General features: G+C 50.7%; 1 protein-coding gene across 6 annotated transcripts in view; it reads left to right on the top strand.

The window, feature by feature from the left end:
- MTMR4 (myotubularin related protein 4) overlaps positions 1-16,259 on the top strand; it is a 52,997-nt gene that overhangs the window by 22,356 nt on the left and 14,382 nt on the right. For 5 of the 6 annotated variants that reach the window (XM_062637442.1, XM_062637445.1, XM_062637446.1 and 2 more), the window contains 5 exons: positions 8,668-8,757; positions 11,130-11,246; positions 11,914-11,996; positions 12,219-12,385; positions 13,809-13,905. In XM_062637442.1, coding sequence (XP_062493426.1) covers positions 8,668-8,757; positions 11,130-11,246; positions 11,914-11,996; positions 12,219-12,385; positions 13,809-13,905 — 554 coding nt within the window. Of the gene's footprint in view, positions 1-6,066; positions 6,281-8,667; positions 8,758-11,129; positions 11,247-11,913; positions 11,997-12,218; positions 12,386-13,808; positions 13,906-16,259 lie in introns of those variants that run through there. The other variant, XM_062637440.1, reaches the window with a different exon arrangement.

The following is a 16,259-nucleotide window of genomic DNA, read 5'->3' on the forward strand; positions in this document are numbered from 1 at the left end:
GCCACGGGCAGGGACCCCTTCCACTAGAGCAGCTTGCTCCAAGCCCCTGTGTCCAACCTGGCCTTGAACACTGCCAGGGATGGGGCAGCCACAGCTTCTCTGGGCACCCTGTGCCAGCGCCTCAGCACCCTCACAGGGAAGAGCTTCTGCCTAAGAGCTCATCTCAGTCTCCCCTCTGGCAGGTTAAAGCCATTCCCCTTGTCCTGTCCCTACAGGCCCTTGTCCAAAGCCCCTCTCCAGGTTTCTTACTGTTTTCACTCTGCTTCTTCCCAGTGTATTGACAGATACTTATCCTGACTTGGCCTTGATCCACCCTTAGTTGTAACCACAGATGGTTTGGTTTCTTCTAGACAAGAGAGTCTTCTTCTTATTATTTAATACCTGAAGATGACTTTACAGTTTCAAAAGACCTTCTGAAAAAGATATATGGGGATGTTATATTTTATTAAAATGTTCTTTTGATTATTTTTTTATATATATTTTTTCCTTTTGGAAAACAAAACCAAAACACAAACGAAAATAAAAACCCCACCCCACTTGCCCACTGTTTTGGGAAGGGTGTAGGGTTTTTTTCTCCCATGCCAAGGGTAAGAAAGCAGCTTGTAATTGTGAGCTGTAGAAATAAGCATTTACCTCCTGCTACTTACCTGAGCTGCTGTCAGTAGCTGAAGGTACGGAGCTGATGTGAAGTCCTGATAACCTCCTCTGAGACCTTTTGTGACCTCCCTGGAAGGTTGTGGCTGGAGTTAGAGGCAGGGCTGCAGGGAAAGATGGAGGTGGGTTGCTGGTTAATGGGTGCTTTGTTGCTGGTTAATTTGAGCTTCAGGGCTGGACTTCAGGCAGCTATTGGGAGGGTTGGCTGGAAAACCCGTTCCCTGCAGGCATGTGGAGTGCTTAGTTACTGCCCCCTGACCACCACAGGGGGCCCAGCAACAATACCCTCTGCTTAGCAAGGGCATGCCCCAAAGCTTCTGCATTACCCTGCAGCACCCCAAATGTGGATCTCAAGCTGTGTTCCCCTTTCTGCTCCTACAGAAAGTGCTGGTTTCTTTCTTTCTCGGCCTAGTGCTGGTTAGGAGCTTTGTTTGCTTTGATTGTAAGACTTCTTTCTCCTTTCTTTTCCAGTGAGTAGCTTCTGATGAAAATGACCTTCAAGATAGTGCTAGTGGTGGTTTAATCCTTAACTGGCTAATGGCAGTCACCATAATACATTACCTAAGACTCACCTGGCTTGTGAGTGCAAGCTGCTGCGCTGCTCTGCCAGCACCTCCGGCTCACTGAACATCTCCCACAGCAGCATTCCCTACCCTCGCTGCGGGGATACTGGGACTGAGGACACCTGGGTTTCCATGATGGTTCACACCCCTTTGAGGGGACCTGGGCTGTTAGTCTAGGTGGGTTTTGCAGGTTGCAATCTCTTGTCCCCTCTTACTGACATATGGAGTTGGTAGCCCAGTCAACAGCCCTCGACTCCTGTCCTTTCATCCCTCTTCTCAAAGACTTCTTGCTTCATATGTCTGGCTTGCTCACCTCAGGGCAGCTTTCTGAACAAATATTACTTGCAGCATTACAGATCTATAAGCTCTTCTGTCATCCTGTATGGATGAAAAGATGGCACTCACCATCCCAGGCCTGATTTACAGGGTATAAAATCATAACTTCACACAGATTTAGGGGTTTATTTCTGAGAGGTCACCTCAGTAGCTCAGCAGCCTTTCAATTCACCCAAAGACCTCCTTAGGCTTTGAGGAGATGAGCTGTTTTCATAGGGAGACGTGAAACAAAGATGCCCTTTGTGCAACAGAAGTAGAAGAGGCAGGACAAGACGTCCCTTTGGCCACAGGTAGTCAGCTCTCCGCATCAGCTCATGTTGATCTCCTGCTGTTCTCCTGCCGAGGCAGTGGAGAGAAATAGCGGTATGTGTCTGAGTACAGTTCATCTGGTATCTGCTAAGCAGAAAGGATAAATTCTGTTAGGATGAGATAAAGCATACAAGTCTCTCCCTTCCCCGCCTTGTAAAAAGTTCAATAGCCAATTCCTACCTTGATATTCATTCAAAATACTCAGACCTGGGCAGATACAAGCTAGAGTGCCCTCATACCACTTCTGCTGCTGGGAATGTCTCAGCCTGCAGCTGCTGTGAAGGCTCAGTGACTGCCAGAGCCGCAGGCTGTGGGACAGAGCTGTCCTGGCTCCTGACATCCTGAGCTGCATCCCCAGTACAATCAGCTCTTCCTGCCAGGTTTTCTGTCATTCTTGTCCAGCTGGATGCAGACATGGGCAGTCTGTGCAATGGCTGTGGACGCAGATCTCTGTCATCCATGGCCATAGCCCCTTGCTTTCCCTCCTCCCCATCTGCACCTGCATATTATAGGTGAAAAGCCTGCCTGTAATATTTGGAAGGGATGGAAGTAGTGCCCTCTGCCTACTGAAGGAGTATTTACAGTAATTTTGTGTACCTGAAAAGCAATAAAAGATAAAGGTATGTCAAGGTAGGGAAGGGCATGCCTGTACTGGGAAGCCTGAGTCCAGTGTGCCCCTGGTAGAACCTCCCTGCAGCAGATGGGACCAGTTTTCCTCTTCTTATCCTTTGGCTGCTTGGTTCCATCTTTCTACAAGTGATAGACTCTGCCAGCACCTGTATTTCACAAGGCATTTGGTCTCCTCCCGTACATCTATGTGTCATTCAAGCTCTTTGAAGCATTGGAGATCTTGACTTGGGTGGACTGTGATTTTTGAAGGGGAGAGATTGAGCTGCAGACCCCTGAAGAGGAATCAGAGGTGTCCGGGCAGGGTGGCTGGTTGCTGCTCTTCCATCCACCTGTCTTGCAGAAAGCTGGGCTAGCCCTTAGCAGAAAGATGTGGTTCAGGGTGTTGACTGGCTCTAGAGATTTCAGCACCTTTGTGGTTGTCCCGTGCTCCCAGTACATGTTCTCTGGGCAGCTCACCCTGTGAGGCCCCATGCTGCAGGCTGGGTCCTGGTGCATGCAGGCAAGTCTCCGTCAGGAATATCATCTCCCTTGACTGTTGCAGGATGGCCCCTTAAGCACCTGGCCTATCTTTGCCAAGCCCTGTGCTACCTCAGAACCTCCAAATCCCTGTGGTGACTTTGAAGAGAGGTTACAAGCCCTTTACCTGCACTGTGTAAGCAGAGACAGACGGAGGGGTGGGAGGAGCAGCTCGAGAGAGAGCCACTCTGGGCATCAACAGTGCAGTGCAGGTGAGAGGAGAAAGGATTAATTACAGCCAACTGGCCTTAAGAACAGGCTACCCCTGTTATGTTCAGCTCCCCTCTTCCTCAGAGTACTGACACCTTTAGGATTGTGGTGACTGGCAGAAAACAAAGGAGGTTTCTCTCTCTGCATATACACACGGCACTCAGAGGAGCCCAGTCATGTGAAAATAACCTTGTCCAGCTTGGTGGTGGTTGGTGGTGATGGAGCTGTTCAGGCAGGAGGCGTCTGAGGTGCATTCAGGAAATCCCCTCAGCTAAGACAGTGGGATGAGCATGCCCCAGTGGGCTCACTGCCACCACTCCTGTCGTCTGCCTGGCTGGATGGAAACGAGAGCAGGAGTTTTAGGAACGGCTGGAGGAAGAGGTGGAAGTGGTAGAGTCTGAGTCCAGCTCCTCCTGAAACTGTTGGAGCTTCCGAGATGCTGCTGAACTTCAGGGCAAGGTCTAGTTCTGCTCTTCACGAGGCTCAGCGCTGGGGCAGATGTTTGAGCCATGTGTGAGTCTTCCTAATGCTAAAAGTGCAAAAACCATTTTGTTGAAAGCAGAGATCTATTTATGGATGTTCAGGTCAGCTTAGGTTGGAGATTCAAAGTAATGCTCTGATGAGCAGCCTTTTAATGCAACTGCAGCTTAGGAGTACAAAGGTTCTTCTGCACCTTGAACTGGAAACAGTCATTGTGCCGGGCCTGAGGTGAGCGCTGGTCCTAAAGATCTCGCTGTGGGTCAGAGCAAGACCTCCTCCATGGGTTGGTGTTAGAAGCACTGGTCAGGTGCTGTGTGCTCTGAGTGTAAAGACTTCTCTCTCTGTCTGCTGTTAGTGACAGACATGCTTTGGTGCTTGTCTCCTGTTACAGGTCAGTATAACAGGTTCCTTGCAGGTTTTGCAGCAGACCTCAGGAATTCATCCTAGAGAAGAGCCTATGGGGAGCACGGCACTACTCCTACCACTTGGTCTTGGCCAAAACAAATCTGTAACCTTGTCCATAGCCCTCTGCTCAACTTGTGTTGACTGTACGTGACACAAACTCATTTTGGTTTGTGGGTGCCCCCAAGGCTGGAAAATGCCTGAGGTTTGCCCACCATCCACCATGTGAATGGTGGAGTGAGATGAAGCTGAGGTGGTGGCTTCTCTCCAGGCATGGTCATGTTTCCTTCTAGGGCTTCTAACCCGAATAGCAAAGCCCGTGTGACCATGGTCTGTGGGGTTCTTCCTGTGCATATTTTCTCAGTGAGGGAGGTCACTGAGTGTTTTTTTGCTGGGCACTCCTGCCCTACACTGGCAGTGGGCAGTGGGTCTGGGTGTTGCAAAGCTGTACCTTCATCAGCTCTAACCCTAAATATCCAAATCTTTTATCTGACCTGAGTAAAACCTTTCAAGGTGCTGTTGGTATGGCTACGTAGAGCTGTTGGTGGTATCTTTGGAGCAACCACATCTAAGAGGAGCTTAATGACTACAGGTTGTGCTCAGTTTTGGTGGTCCAGGAGCAAAAAAGCTGATGTGATTTAAGCAAAATGGTTGGGCCTGGGCATTGGAGGATTAATGATGGTCTAGGTTTTAATTCTGTATTCTTAAAATGAGATTGCCACTCTGTCTCAGCGATGGGAGGTGGAGGGCAGAGCAGCAGCTGATGATGGAAATGGAGATGGCATTGCCCAGGAAGCTGCTGTCCTGTGGCTTCTGTGACGGGCTGTGGTCCAGGGAGCTTGCAGTTTGTTCCTGGACTTGACAAACAGGCAGAAAAAGTCAGCTCCTGGGGGGCTGGGCTGGGAGCTGGGTGTTCATCCCACAGTGTTTCCTGCACCCAAGGTGTTTCCCAGAGGTCTGTAAGCATTGCTAAAACGGAGTTGGTGAAACTTCCAGCAGGATTTAACTGTCCAGGGGGTGGGCCCAGAGAACCTTGTCCACACTGGAGACCACCCTCTGGCAGGTGAGTGGTGGTGAGAGTCGGAGACATCCACTTACTCCCTGCACACACAGGAGGTCCTGGGAAGGAGGGCATAAAGTCTTGGGAGTATTAGGGCCCCTCAAAGTGGCTGACAGGAAATCTGGAGAGGGACTTTTTGCAAGGGCATATAGGGACAGGACAAGGGGCATGGCTTTAACCTGCCAGAGGGGAGACTGAGATGAGCTCTCAGGCAGAAGCTCTTCCCTGTGAGGGTGCTGAGGCGCTGGCACAGGGTGCCCAGAGAAGCTGTGGCTGCCCCATCCCTGGCAGTGTTCAAGGCCAGGTTGGACACAGGGGCTTGGAGCAAGCTGCTCTAGTGGAAGGTGTCCCTGCCCGTGGCAGCGGTTGGAGCTGGGTGAGCTTTAAGGTCCCTTCCGACACTAACCACATGTGGTTCTATGATGCAGCAGTAAGGAAGCCTCAGGGCAGCCCCTTTGTCCTGGGCAGGGGTTCAGGGCCGGCGGGAGGATCCCAGGCAGCCGTTTGCAAGCGGAGGCTCCCACTGACCTCCGGGCGCATGACCCGGGCGCGGCGCTCAGTGCTGGGGCACAAAGCCTCCTCATCGCTATTGTTCCCGGCGCTCCTGCCGCACGAGGCTGCTGCCAGCGGGAGAAGGACCGCGGCCGGGGCTGCATCTCCCGGCAGCCCGCTCCGCGCACGGGCCGGCGGGGAGGGGGCTGCGGTGCTGCCATCCGACCATCGGCAGGGTGCGGATGAGGACGGGATGGGGAGGGGAGGGGTTGATCCCTGCGACCTTCTCTCCATTTTCTGTCTCGCCTCACGGGGAGACGCTTGGATGGCAGAGCCGTGCTCGGCGGCCTTCGGAGGTAGGTGGAGTCTGGACGTCCTCCGCCCTCCCTCCTCCATTGTCAGCGGCGGCACCTGCCCGGCCGCGGGCAGCGGGATGGATGCGCTTGCCCTGCGCGGCGGAGCGGGGCGGCTGCGGCAGTGGCAGTCCCGGCGCGGCGGCTGCGGGGCCGGCAGCAGCAGGGCACCGGAGGAAGGAGATGCTGCTTGAGCGTGCCCGGCCCAGCCGCCGCCTCGGGAGATGAACATGAGTCTGCCAGGCCGCGTCTCCTGCTCCATGCTCAACTGCTTCGTAAGTGCTTCTTTTCTTACCCCCACCCTCCTTCCCTCCATGCAGGCAGGGCTGGAATCCAGCTTCCCCATCCAGCTCCCCTGCTGACTGAGGCCGGGCTGCGTGTCGATCCTCCTGCCAGGCCTGGCTCGCCACCCCCTGCCCCCGCAAAAGGGTATCCCCTTCTCCTCCCTCCCATGTGCAGCTGGAGGACACCATGGCCCCTGTCACTGCTGTGTTGCTGCCGTGCCCGGGACCAAGGGCACAGCAGTGTCCGCATGGCGGGTTGAGTTGGCTGGAAGGCTCTGCCGAGCGTGGCATGGCGTGCTGTGCTGTGCAGTGCTGTGCCATGCTGTGTGGTGCCATACTGTGCAGTGCAGTGCCGTGCCATGCTGTGCTGTGCGGTGGTGTGCAGTGCCGTGCCATGCCACGCCACGCAGGCTGCAGCCAGTCCCTGCCTGGAGCTGGAAAATTACGTTGTGAAAGGAGCCAACCCCAGGGGAGTTCTGTGCTCCCACCGTGGCTGTGGCGTGACAGGCAGTGCTGTGCAAGTCCTCCTCCCGTGCTGGTGCTGCCAGGGTGATATTGTAGGGGGAGGGGTTCTGAGCTCGACATCTCTTATACCTTCTGGGAAAGGCGTTTTCTTGCTCAGAGGAGAGTTGATGCCCCTTCTTGCAGAAAGCCCCCCACCCTGCTGCCCCAAAGGCCTTGTGGCCGAATGGGCTCTGAGCGTGTCAGGGGATGCTGGCTCGTGAAGAGAGCAGGGTTCTGATCCCACTGCCCTGCTGGTACCCTGAGACAGGGCTGTGGCAGGAGATGATGCTCAGCCTCCTGCCGTGTCCCCACGCTGCAGGTGAGGAGGGATGCAAGGACACCCCAGCCAGCGGAGGGCTCAGGCTGCCCTGTTCCAGTTCCTGCTGCTCACTGGGATTTCTTTGCAAACTGCAAAGTGGTGTTGGGAGAGGATCTCTGCTCCCCGGAACCATGCCGGCATGCAGCTTCCCTTTGTGCTCATCTGAGCCAGTGCCTCGGCCTCACAGCACTGGCAGGAGAGGCCTCCGAGTCCCCTGCAGTCCCCGGTAACCGGTGGCTGCTGGACCAGGTGCCGTACCCCATGTCCTGGAGCTGGAGAGGAGCTGAGCTGAGTCTGGCTGCCACAGTCTGAGGTCCAGGGAGCACGTCAGGCCAGGCTGTGCCTGTAGGTGCCAAAACCTGAGTGGATGCCAGCGACTTAACAGAATTCAGCATCATTTATACATAACAGAGCCAAAGGGATGGTTCTTGCTTCTTTGGACTAAAATTTGGGGTCATGGCTTAGGTAACTTACCCAGAAAGATATGTCATTTAGAAGTATTATTTAATGCTTACAGAATAGAGTATTTCCTAGTAAATGCTGGAACCTAGAGGAGCTATAGTTAGAGAGCAAAGAGGCATTCTGAAGAAAACATACTCACGCCAAATATGTGTGGAATTAACACTATCCTGGGCTCACAGCAGCGAGCATCCTCTCCTCATTCATACAGCAAGTCAGTGCTTCAACAGAGCATGGGGTGAGGGTTGGTGAAAACAGGGACCGAGACTTCATGAGTGATCAAAGACTCACAGGCCCCAAACTGAGACTCTCTCCACTTTTCCAAGGGTGGTGTGTCAAAGTTCTGTGTATCACAGAATCGTAAAATGATTTGGGTTGGAATGGGTGTTAAAGATAATCCAGTTAACAACCCTGTGTCCTCTCAGACCACTTCTGAGGCATCTGTAGCTTTTCAGGGTGTCTTTCTGGGCAGGTCAGACTGCCCTGAGGAGGAATATCCTGGGTGCTGTCACCAGTCAGTGTCATGTTGTGAATTGCATGTACTTAGATGCAGTTCTTACAGGGTTACATTTCACCCTGGTGTATTCTCCTCAAAAAGCTTCTTCAGGTTCTTCCCAGATCCCGTTGGGCTAAGAGTGAAAATGAAAACTCCCAAAAGTAAGCAGTCCTTATCAATACAGAAGGAAGAGTAGGACTGTAGATGAAAACCTTTTTGTGTCACAGTGTTTCGGTTTTGGTGCAGTATTGAAGGTGATGAGGTAACATTTGATGTGACAACACTATCTCAAGATCCTGTGCATGGTCCAGGTGTATCTGCTTGGCTTTCCAAATGCCATGCAGTTGGAAGACAGGACTTGGAGACCTGCCTCAGTCCTTCCCTTCACTGTGCTGTGGGTTTTCTGCAGGAGCCAGAGGAACTGCTGGGGTCCTGCAGTGCAGAGTGTGGTCAGGAGGCAGAACAGCCATTGCCATGCACAGGCCCAGGGGATCCCCAAGGTATTGGGGTACCAAGAGCATCCAGCATCTTTGATTTTGGGCTTTTCATGACACGTGCTGGCTGGGGCCTGTCTCAATGTGTGTTTTGTTTGTAATGCAGGGTGAGGAAGGCCCTCCCAGTTTGGAGTATATCCAGGCCAAGGACTTGTTCCCACCAAAAGAGCTCATAAAGGAGGAAGAGTCATTGCAGGTAAGGAAGTAAGAAACACAAAACAGCTTTGGGATGTGGCAGTTGTGTCAGGGTCAACTGTGGCAGTGTGAAACCCAAGGGCAGTTCTGCAGCCCAGGACGTGTTCTGGAGGCTGTGGGCCAGCAGAACTGTGGGTCACATTTGGACCAGCCACGTCGTTCTGTGTGCGTGTGTGGAGGCTGCTGCTGAAAGCTCTCTGTGCCCCAGCCCAGCCTTCTCAGCCCTGCCAAGGCACTACAACCCGTACAGCATCTCCTCTGCTTCTTGTAAGTGGCATGATGCAATCCAGCACCGCGCTGGGTGTTCCCTGTCCGCCTGCGCTGACAGTCAGGAACCGTGGTGCTGCCTGTGTAGCTCTGCAGCAGGTAGATGCTCTCTGGGACAGGCTGAGTATCAGGGCTGGGCTGGGCTTGGTGCAGCTCTAGTGTGCAATGCAGTGGCTGAGCTGGCCCTAGTACACGTTGCTCCTGGCATTTTCCTGCATCAGAGCTGTTGGAAAGAGAAATCTCCATATGGTGCCAGGCTCCCACTGCAAAAAGCCCTTGAAGGAGACCTGGGTACTGCTGCTCCTGTGCAGAAAGGCAATACTGTGAGTGGGGGAGCCAGAGCCTCCTGGTGTTTGGGCCTTCCTGTAACAGTGCCCAGTGCTCATCATCCTCCCCTTGTGGTTGGAGCCAGGCTCAGTTGTGTGTTCCCACTGCTGCTGCAGTATTTGGGTTTGTTTAGTGATTGGCATCACCTTGGTGAATGGTGCTGATAAAGGCAAACACTGGAATGATTTACTTGAAGGAGTGGATGTGACTGAGGAGTTGCAGAGGGTCAAGGCTGCAGATCTGCGGCCCTGAGGAGGGGAAGCCACTGAGAGGACCCTGAGCTGAGATGACCTGGAGAATGGAATCTGCTGTGGTCTTCTCTCTAGAGGACCGTGAAGTTCAGCCCTCCCAAAGGGTAACTTGCCTTCAGTCAGTTGTTACTTTAAGGTAAAGTGAAGTGTGAAAGGCTTGATAAGAGGCTCTATTTGGGCACTTCTCAGTTTATTCCAGGATTTCCCTCTGTCAGTTCTTGCAGTTTTGCCATCCTGTTTCTAATCTATCTCCCTTCTGTTGCTGTGTGAAAGAGCCACATAAGCATAAGAAACACATGTCAACTAAAAACAGCTCTGGCAAGCATGTATAAATAAACTGCAGAAATAAAAGAGTATATTCTCTTAATGTCAAATAATTAGAATTTTTAAAGAATATTCAGACAGACGCCAGTCTAAGGTTGGTTTTTTTGTACAAGTAACTTAAGGGAGAAGTTAATAGTACAGTTGTCACACATGAAGCCTGAAGTTCAATCTTTAGGCAGCATATACCCAAGCGATAGAAGCAACTTAGAAATAAAGACAAGTTGGTCTGACTTGTGCTAATTACAGTGAATTGTTCTGTCAGGTGCCCTGTGGAGCAGGGAAAGGGCTCTGGCTGGAAGGAGAAATCTTTGTGACTTTTCTTGCATCGCTGGCTAGCAGCATCGCCTGGTGTTAGTGGCATTCAGGGCACACAGGAGGCTGCTGGGCTGGGGACAAAGGACTTTGCTGAATTTTAGTCTGTTCTGCCTATTTTTTTAAATAGAAGAAAACAAAATTCAAACTTGTCATGTCCCAGCATTCCCTGTTTTGAAAACCAGCCACAGCCTGTCCAGGCTGAGGGGGAAACCAGACACTTGATTGCCTGGATTTTGTTTAGTTTTTTTTTAATTCTAATCCAGGTAACTTCAGTGTCATTTCCTCAGCCACACAAATTCCCTCAGGGCCTTTTTAGCAGAAATTAGGCAAATGCGTTTACTTATCTGGATTGGCAGCAGTGGTTCTTGCAGCGCTGCTAAAAGCCCCCTTCATTTAGAGGACACAGGCAGCAGGGTCACATATGGGACACTCTGCCTTGGGGCAAATCGCCTCAGGCTTCACCTGGAGCTCTGCAGAGCACTCCCCAGTGTCTGAACTGTGCCTGAGGTCCTGTCCTTTATCATGCCACTTGTGCCAGGGCTGAGTTTACTCTCTCCAAAAGCAGAGACTATAAATCCCTCTGCCCCCACGAAAGACCCTGTTACCAGGTGCCCAGAGGTAGTGTGCACAGCATGTATTGTCACACTACCAGGATGTGATCCATCAGGAGGTGATTGATGGCTCATAAGGCATCCTTGGAAGAAGATCCATCTTGTGGGACTGGGTGGTGGTACCGGTACTGTTCCATGCTGTTGTTTAATCTCAGTGCGTGAAGAGCACATTGCTGTGAATGGTTTCCTGCAGGAGATGCGCTGTGGAGGCAGTAGGAAAAAGGACCCTTGGCGTTTATGGTGCATAAAGTAGTCTTGGAATGATGTCTCTCTTCCAGGTCCCATTCACTGTGTTGCAGGGTGAGGGAGTGGAATACCTTGGCCATGCAAACGACGCAGTGATCGCCATCTCCAACTACCGGCTTCATATCAAATTCAAAGATTCTGTGATCAATGTAAGTCTGAATGTGCCTTTTCTGCCTGCTGAATCTCTCACAGTATTTTGCAGTGGGGCATAAGCCATTCCCATGGTCTGTGGCATAGGAACTGTGCTTCTTGAAGGATGCCAAGCCTGATGCTGTCTCTAGTTACTGCTGGTCATGCAGTTGCTGTTTTGCTGCTGCACTTTGATGGGTGGAGGGGTTTTTCCTTTAGGTAATAGGTAGGTCTTTTCTTTGCTGTTCTCTTTAAATTCAAGAATTAAACTTGGCAGTTTTAAGACTGTTAAGGTCTCCTACAAGCCAGTTTTAATGAGTCTTCTACCTAGAGACCAACAACCGAGAGTCAGACAGTGGGAGCCTGAGGCCTCCTCTCGCTGTCTTGACTTGCCATCTTTTATTGCAGCTTTTGTTTGGCTCAGTTCCTGCGTTTGTCTGGGTGTGATTTAGTCAGGAACTGGCCCCAGGTGGGAGACTACCTAGGGACAGAATAGAAATAGGAATAGTAATTGTTGAAGGAGGCTCTATGCTGAGTCATGATGCTTCATACACCTCAGAGTGGGTTTGTAGCTCATGATTGTTGAAGGAGCTGTGACTGTGCATAATGGGCCTGCAGGGGAGGCTGCAATAGATGTGTCTATTTCATGTGGTATGTGTTGTTATGCCCTACATCTCTCCCTTACAGGTGCCTTTGAGGATGATGGAAAGTGTGGAGTGCCGGGATATGTTCCAGCTTCACATTGTCTGCAAGGACTCCAAAGTGATCAGGTATCTCTTTTATTGCTGTGTTGTAGATATCTCTGCAGGCTAATTGCCATGATCAGCTCTGGTGTCTTCCCCTGTGCTGCTCCTGGAATTGAGCAGTTCATGGCCAAGGTTGCTGACACTTGGTGCTTGTTCTGTTTCCTGGTTAAGAGGAGCAGAGCTGGATGTGTGTGCCTTGTCTGGATGAACATACCTACTCAGTAGAGTTTGCGTTTGGGTTTGCAGGTGCCATTTTTCCACCTTTAAGCAGTGCCAGGAGTGGCTGAAGAGGCTGACTCGAGCCATCGCCCGCCCTGCTAAGCCTGAGGACCTCTTCGCATTTGCCTACCATGCATGGTGCTTAGGAGTCTGTGTTGATGAGGAGGATCAACATGCACATCTCTGCCGTCCAGGTAGGCTCCTGGCCTGCCCCCTTCTTTCTCTTCTGTCCAGAAAAACTGCAGTGCACTTTGAACTCTTGTTCATAAACTCATATCTGGCTGTCTCTTAAGGTCTGCTGTAGCCATAGCCCAAGTTCACCTTACTGAGGGGCATCCTGTACCTGGCCTAGAGATCCAGCTGATGGCCAGATGTGTCTGGATATCAGGCACAGTAAAAGAATAATAGTAATAAAAGAATAATAATAAAAAAAAGAATAATAGAATAATAAAATAGTAATAACAATAAGGAACATTCTGAGCCAGCAACACATGAGCAGCTTTTCCCTTTCCCGTTGTGAATGAAGAAAACCTGTCATATTTCAATACTCTCATCATGATGCTGGTGAGCTCAAGCAGGCTTGGCCCTGGATAGTAAATATTGTTAGCCTTGAGGCAGCATAATGAGTCCAGCCACTTCTCCAATACCTAGAAATGCTGTGCCATTCCTGTGGCCAGCTCTGTGGAGATGTCTGGGTCATCTTTACAGGCACAGCTGCCATCCCGGAGTCCATAAAGAGAAAACCAGAGCTGTGGTGATGCCTTTGTATGAATCGGGAGTTTCCCGTCTCTGGAACCACAAAGTTCACTTGCAGTTGCTTTGTCTTTAAGCAGCTTCTTCATGAATGAAAGGGGATTAAAATGAGTGACAAACCTGCTTTTAAACATAAAAATGTGCTGATACTAGAGGAGAGAATGAAATGTCCAAACACAGGCTGGGATGGCAGGATAGGGTTGAATAGTATGGCTGAAGGAGACGCTTGAGAGAAGCTGATAAAGAAAAGGTAGACTAGATGTCCTTGCTATGTCCCAAACACCAGCATTTGGGAGATACTTGCTGTCATTCATTTAGAGAAAGTATTACTCTCTGGTATAAATAAACTTCCTGTGGAAATTGTTGCTGCAGGATGTGAATGAGGCAAAGAGCTTGGCAGTATTTATTTATTAACAAGATGTGATACTCAACAAAGGTATCCAGAATTTGTGAGGTGGGCTAAAACATAAGAGCAAAACCTGAGTCAGCCTCTGTGAGCGTAGTCTGGGAGGAGGAGGTACACTGGGTGCTCAGTACTGCTCTGCCATGGGGTTCCTGATGTCCATTTGGAAGCTGCCTCTATCAGGAGGGCAAAAGTGGATTAAATTAACCCCCCCACACACTCCCATATAGACATGAGAGGGCTGCTTCCATTCCACTCTGTGCCCTGAAACTGAGAGGTGATCTTGCTTTCAAACTAAAACCAGAGGAACCCCCATGAGGGGCAAGTCTCTTTGGCTTTCAATGCAAGATCCCTGCCATCAGCTGTCCTGCAGTTTCTGTCCAGCCTGTGAGAGCTGCTATGGAGCTGCCACTGATGTGCAGATTTCCTCAGTTCTACTTAGCTGTCCTGTGTTCTTCCAGGAGACCATGTGAAATACCGGTTTGAGATGGAGCTGGTGAGGATGGGCTTTGACTTGCAGAATGTCTGGCGCGTCTCTGACATCAACAACAATTACAAGTGAGTGTTTCACCACCAGGCTCTCCTCACTGTCTTCTTTCTATACCTTCTCCTCTCCACAGTCCCCATGCGGAGCAGGTGGTGAATCAGGCTCCAGCTAATCCTCCATCCTGGCCTTGATGACCCTCAAAGCATGAGCCAGATCTTCTTTCTGCCTTTCATATAGTGGAATTGAAGAAGGAATAAAGCCCAAACATCTAGTGGAAGGTGTCCCAACCCATAGGAGAGGGTTGGGAGTGGATAATCTTAGGTCCCTTCAAGAACATTCTAATTCTGTCAGAGCTAGCAGCAACTGCAAACGCTGACTTGGGTAATTTATAATGTGGTGGTCATAATTCATCCTTGAAGTCTTTGGTGAGTCTTGAAGGAACCGTCCATTGTAGGGTCAGCTTTCTGGTCAGTCACTCTCTCTAAAATGCTCACATTGTTTGAAATTAAAAACACAAAGGTTTCATGAAGTCAGGCAGTGATTCAGCTCTGCTGAAAAACTGGGTGGGTCAGTGGAGGGCTGTGGGGATGCTTAGAAGTCCTGGGAACGAGTGAGGCTTGGTCAGTCTGGTGCAGAAGAGGCTAAAGGGGGATCTGCTTGCAGCCTGCAGCTGCTGGAAGGGCATTTGCAAAGGTGATGGAGTGAAACTGCTGACAGTGGCAGACAACTGAACAAGGTGCAGCTTGGGAGGTTCAGAGTGGACATGGGAGGGGAAAAATGCATTCCCCAGGAGTGTAGTGCTGTGCTGGGGCAGATACCAGAGGTGAGGGCTCTCCAGCACTGCAGCAGGTCAAGTCTCTGATAATCTGGTGTTAGAGGTGGCTCCCTGTGAGCAGGAGGTTGAAGTGGAGATCACTAGAAGGTCTTTCCCATCAGCATGTCAGTGATTCCAGCCTGTCTTCTACTGAAGAATGCAGGAGCTCTTGGAGAAGCGCTGCTGCATTCTTTGCAGCTGGTGGCATTAAGCCAGCAGGATTTTATCAAGCTTTGACAGATATTTTCAGTTCTGCCTTCCCTTTAAGCCTTTTTTTTGAAATAACTCATATCCCTCAGTCTTTTCTCTCTGTCTCAGCTGTAAAGCAGCCCCATCACCTCTAGACTGGCCAGTTCCAGGTCACTGGTTTCTTGTGGAGACCATGAGAAACCTGGGGAAGTCCTGGTGGAATTCTGCAGTTTGCTGCCTGTTCTCTCTTCAACAAGAATCCAGGCAGCAAGTGCTAGATTTGAGGGATGACTCAAGAGTTCCTACTTGGCCTTGCTGACCACATCGTAGCTCTTGGACTGTTAACATGACTTTGATGGCATTTACACAGGTTCTTCATGGATGTAAAGTGAAAACTGTTTTCCTGAACTGCTCTGTTTTGCAGTGCATGCCCTGTAAGTCCCTGCCCTGGGCAGTCTCTGCATGTCTGTGACAGCAGTCAGGCTTTCTGTGCTGCTGGATTCTGGGATGTGATTCCTCTGACTGCTTCAGAAAGTTCAGCTTGTATTCATCTGTGGTTCACTTCCTGGCCAGTAATACACAGCCAACTTCTTTAAAGACAGATGTTTTGTTTCCAAGCAAACTAGGGAAGAAAACTTGAAACAAACCTCAGCGAGCTGGGTGCAGGCCTGGTTCTGTTTCCGTCAACTTGCTGGGCTCCTACTTGGGGATTCCAGCAGGCTGCAGTTTCCTGCAAACATCCCGACGCCTCAGGTTCAAGCCATTCCCCTTGGCCTGTCCCTACATCCCTTGTCCCAAGCCCCTCTCCAGCTTTCCTGCAGCCCCTTTAGGCACCGGAGCTGCTCTAAGGTCTCCCCTTTAGGAGCCTTCTCTTCTCCAGGCTGACCCAGCCCAGCTCCCTCAGCCTGGCTCCAGAGCAGAGCTGCTCCAGCCCTTGCGGCATCTCTGTGGCCTCCTCTGAACTTGCTCCAACAGCTCCACGTCAAAGGCTGAGCACTGTCTAGCTGTCTAGTCCTGGGGATCAGTTACTCCTTGTTCCCAGCAGATTGCTGTAATTTCCCCTGCAGAAGTTTCCACATTAATCTCTTCTTGTGCCTTATCCCGTGTAGATAGAGCTTGGTGTGGCAGTTTCTTTGTGGCTCTTCTGCTGAACACCAGCACCAGTAGTCCTGATTTTCTGCTGTGATCTTGTGGATCTATTAGACCTTCTGGCAGCAGGCTGATACCTCCAAGATGTTTGAGAAAAGTCTTCAGAGTTTTAATCTTTTGATAGGTCATTTCTCAGAAACTGCACCATATGTCTCATTTTCACTTGTTTGGGTTTAGTTTTTTCTAACTCGGGCGCACAATTGGTTTCTCTGATGCCCTTTGGAAACATTTACGCCCTTATTTCTAAAATCCTTCTTTTGCTCACTGTGTAAC

Source organism: Pezoporus occidentalis, unplaced genomic scaffold (genome assembly GCF_034315485.1).
Source record: "Pezoporus occidentalis ecotype Australia unplaced genomic scaffold, CSIRO_AGI_Poc_V1 ctg528, whole genome shotgun sequence".
Taxonomy (NCBI): domain Eukaryota; kingdom Metazoa; phylum Chordata; class Aves; order Psittaciformes; family Psittacidae; genus Pezoporus; species Pezoporus occidentalis.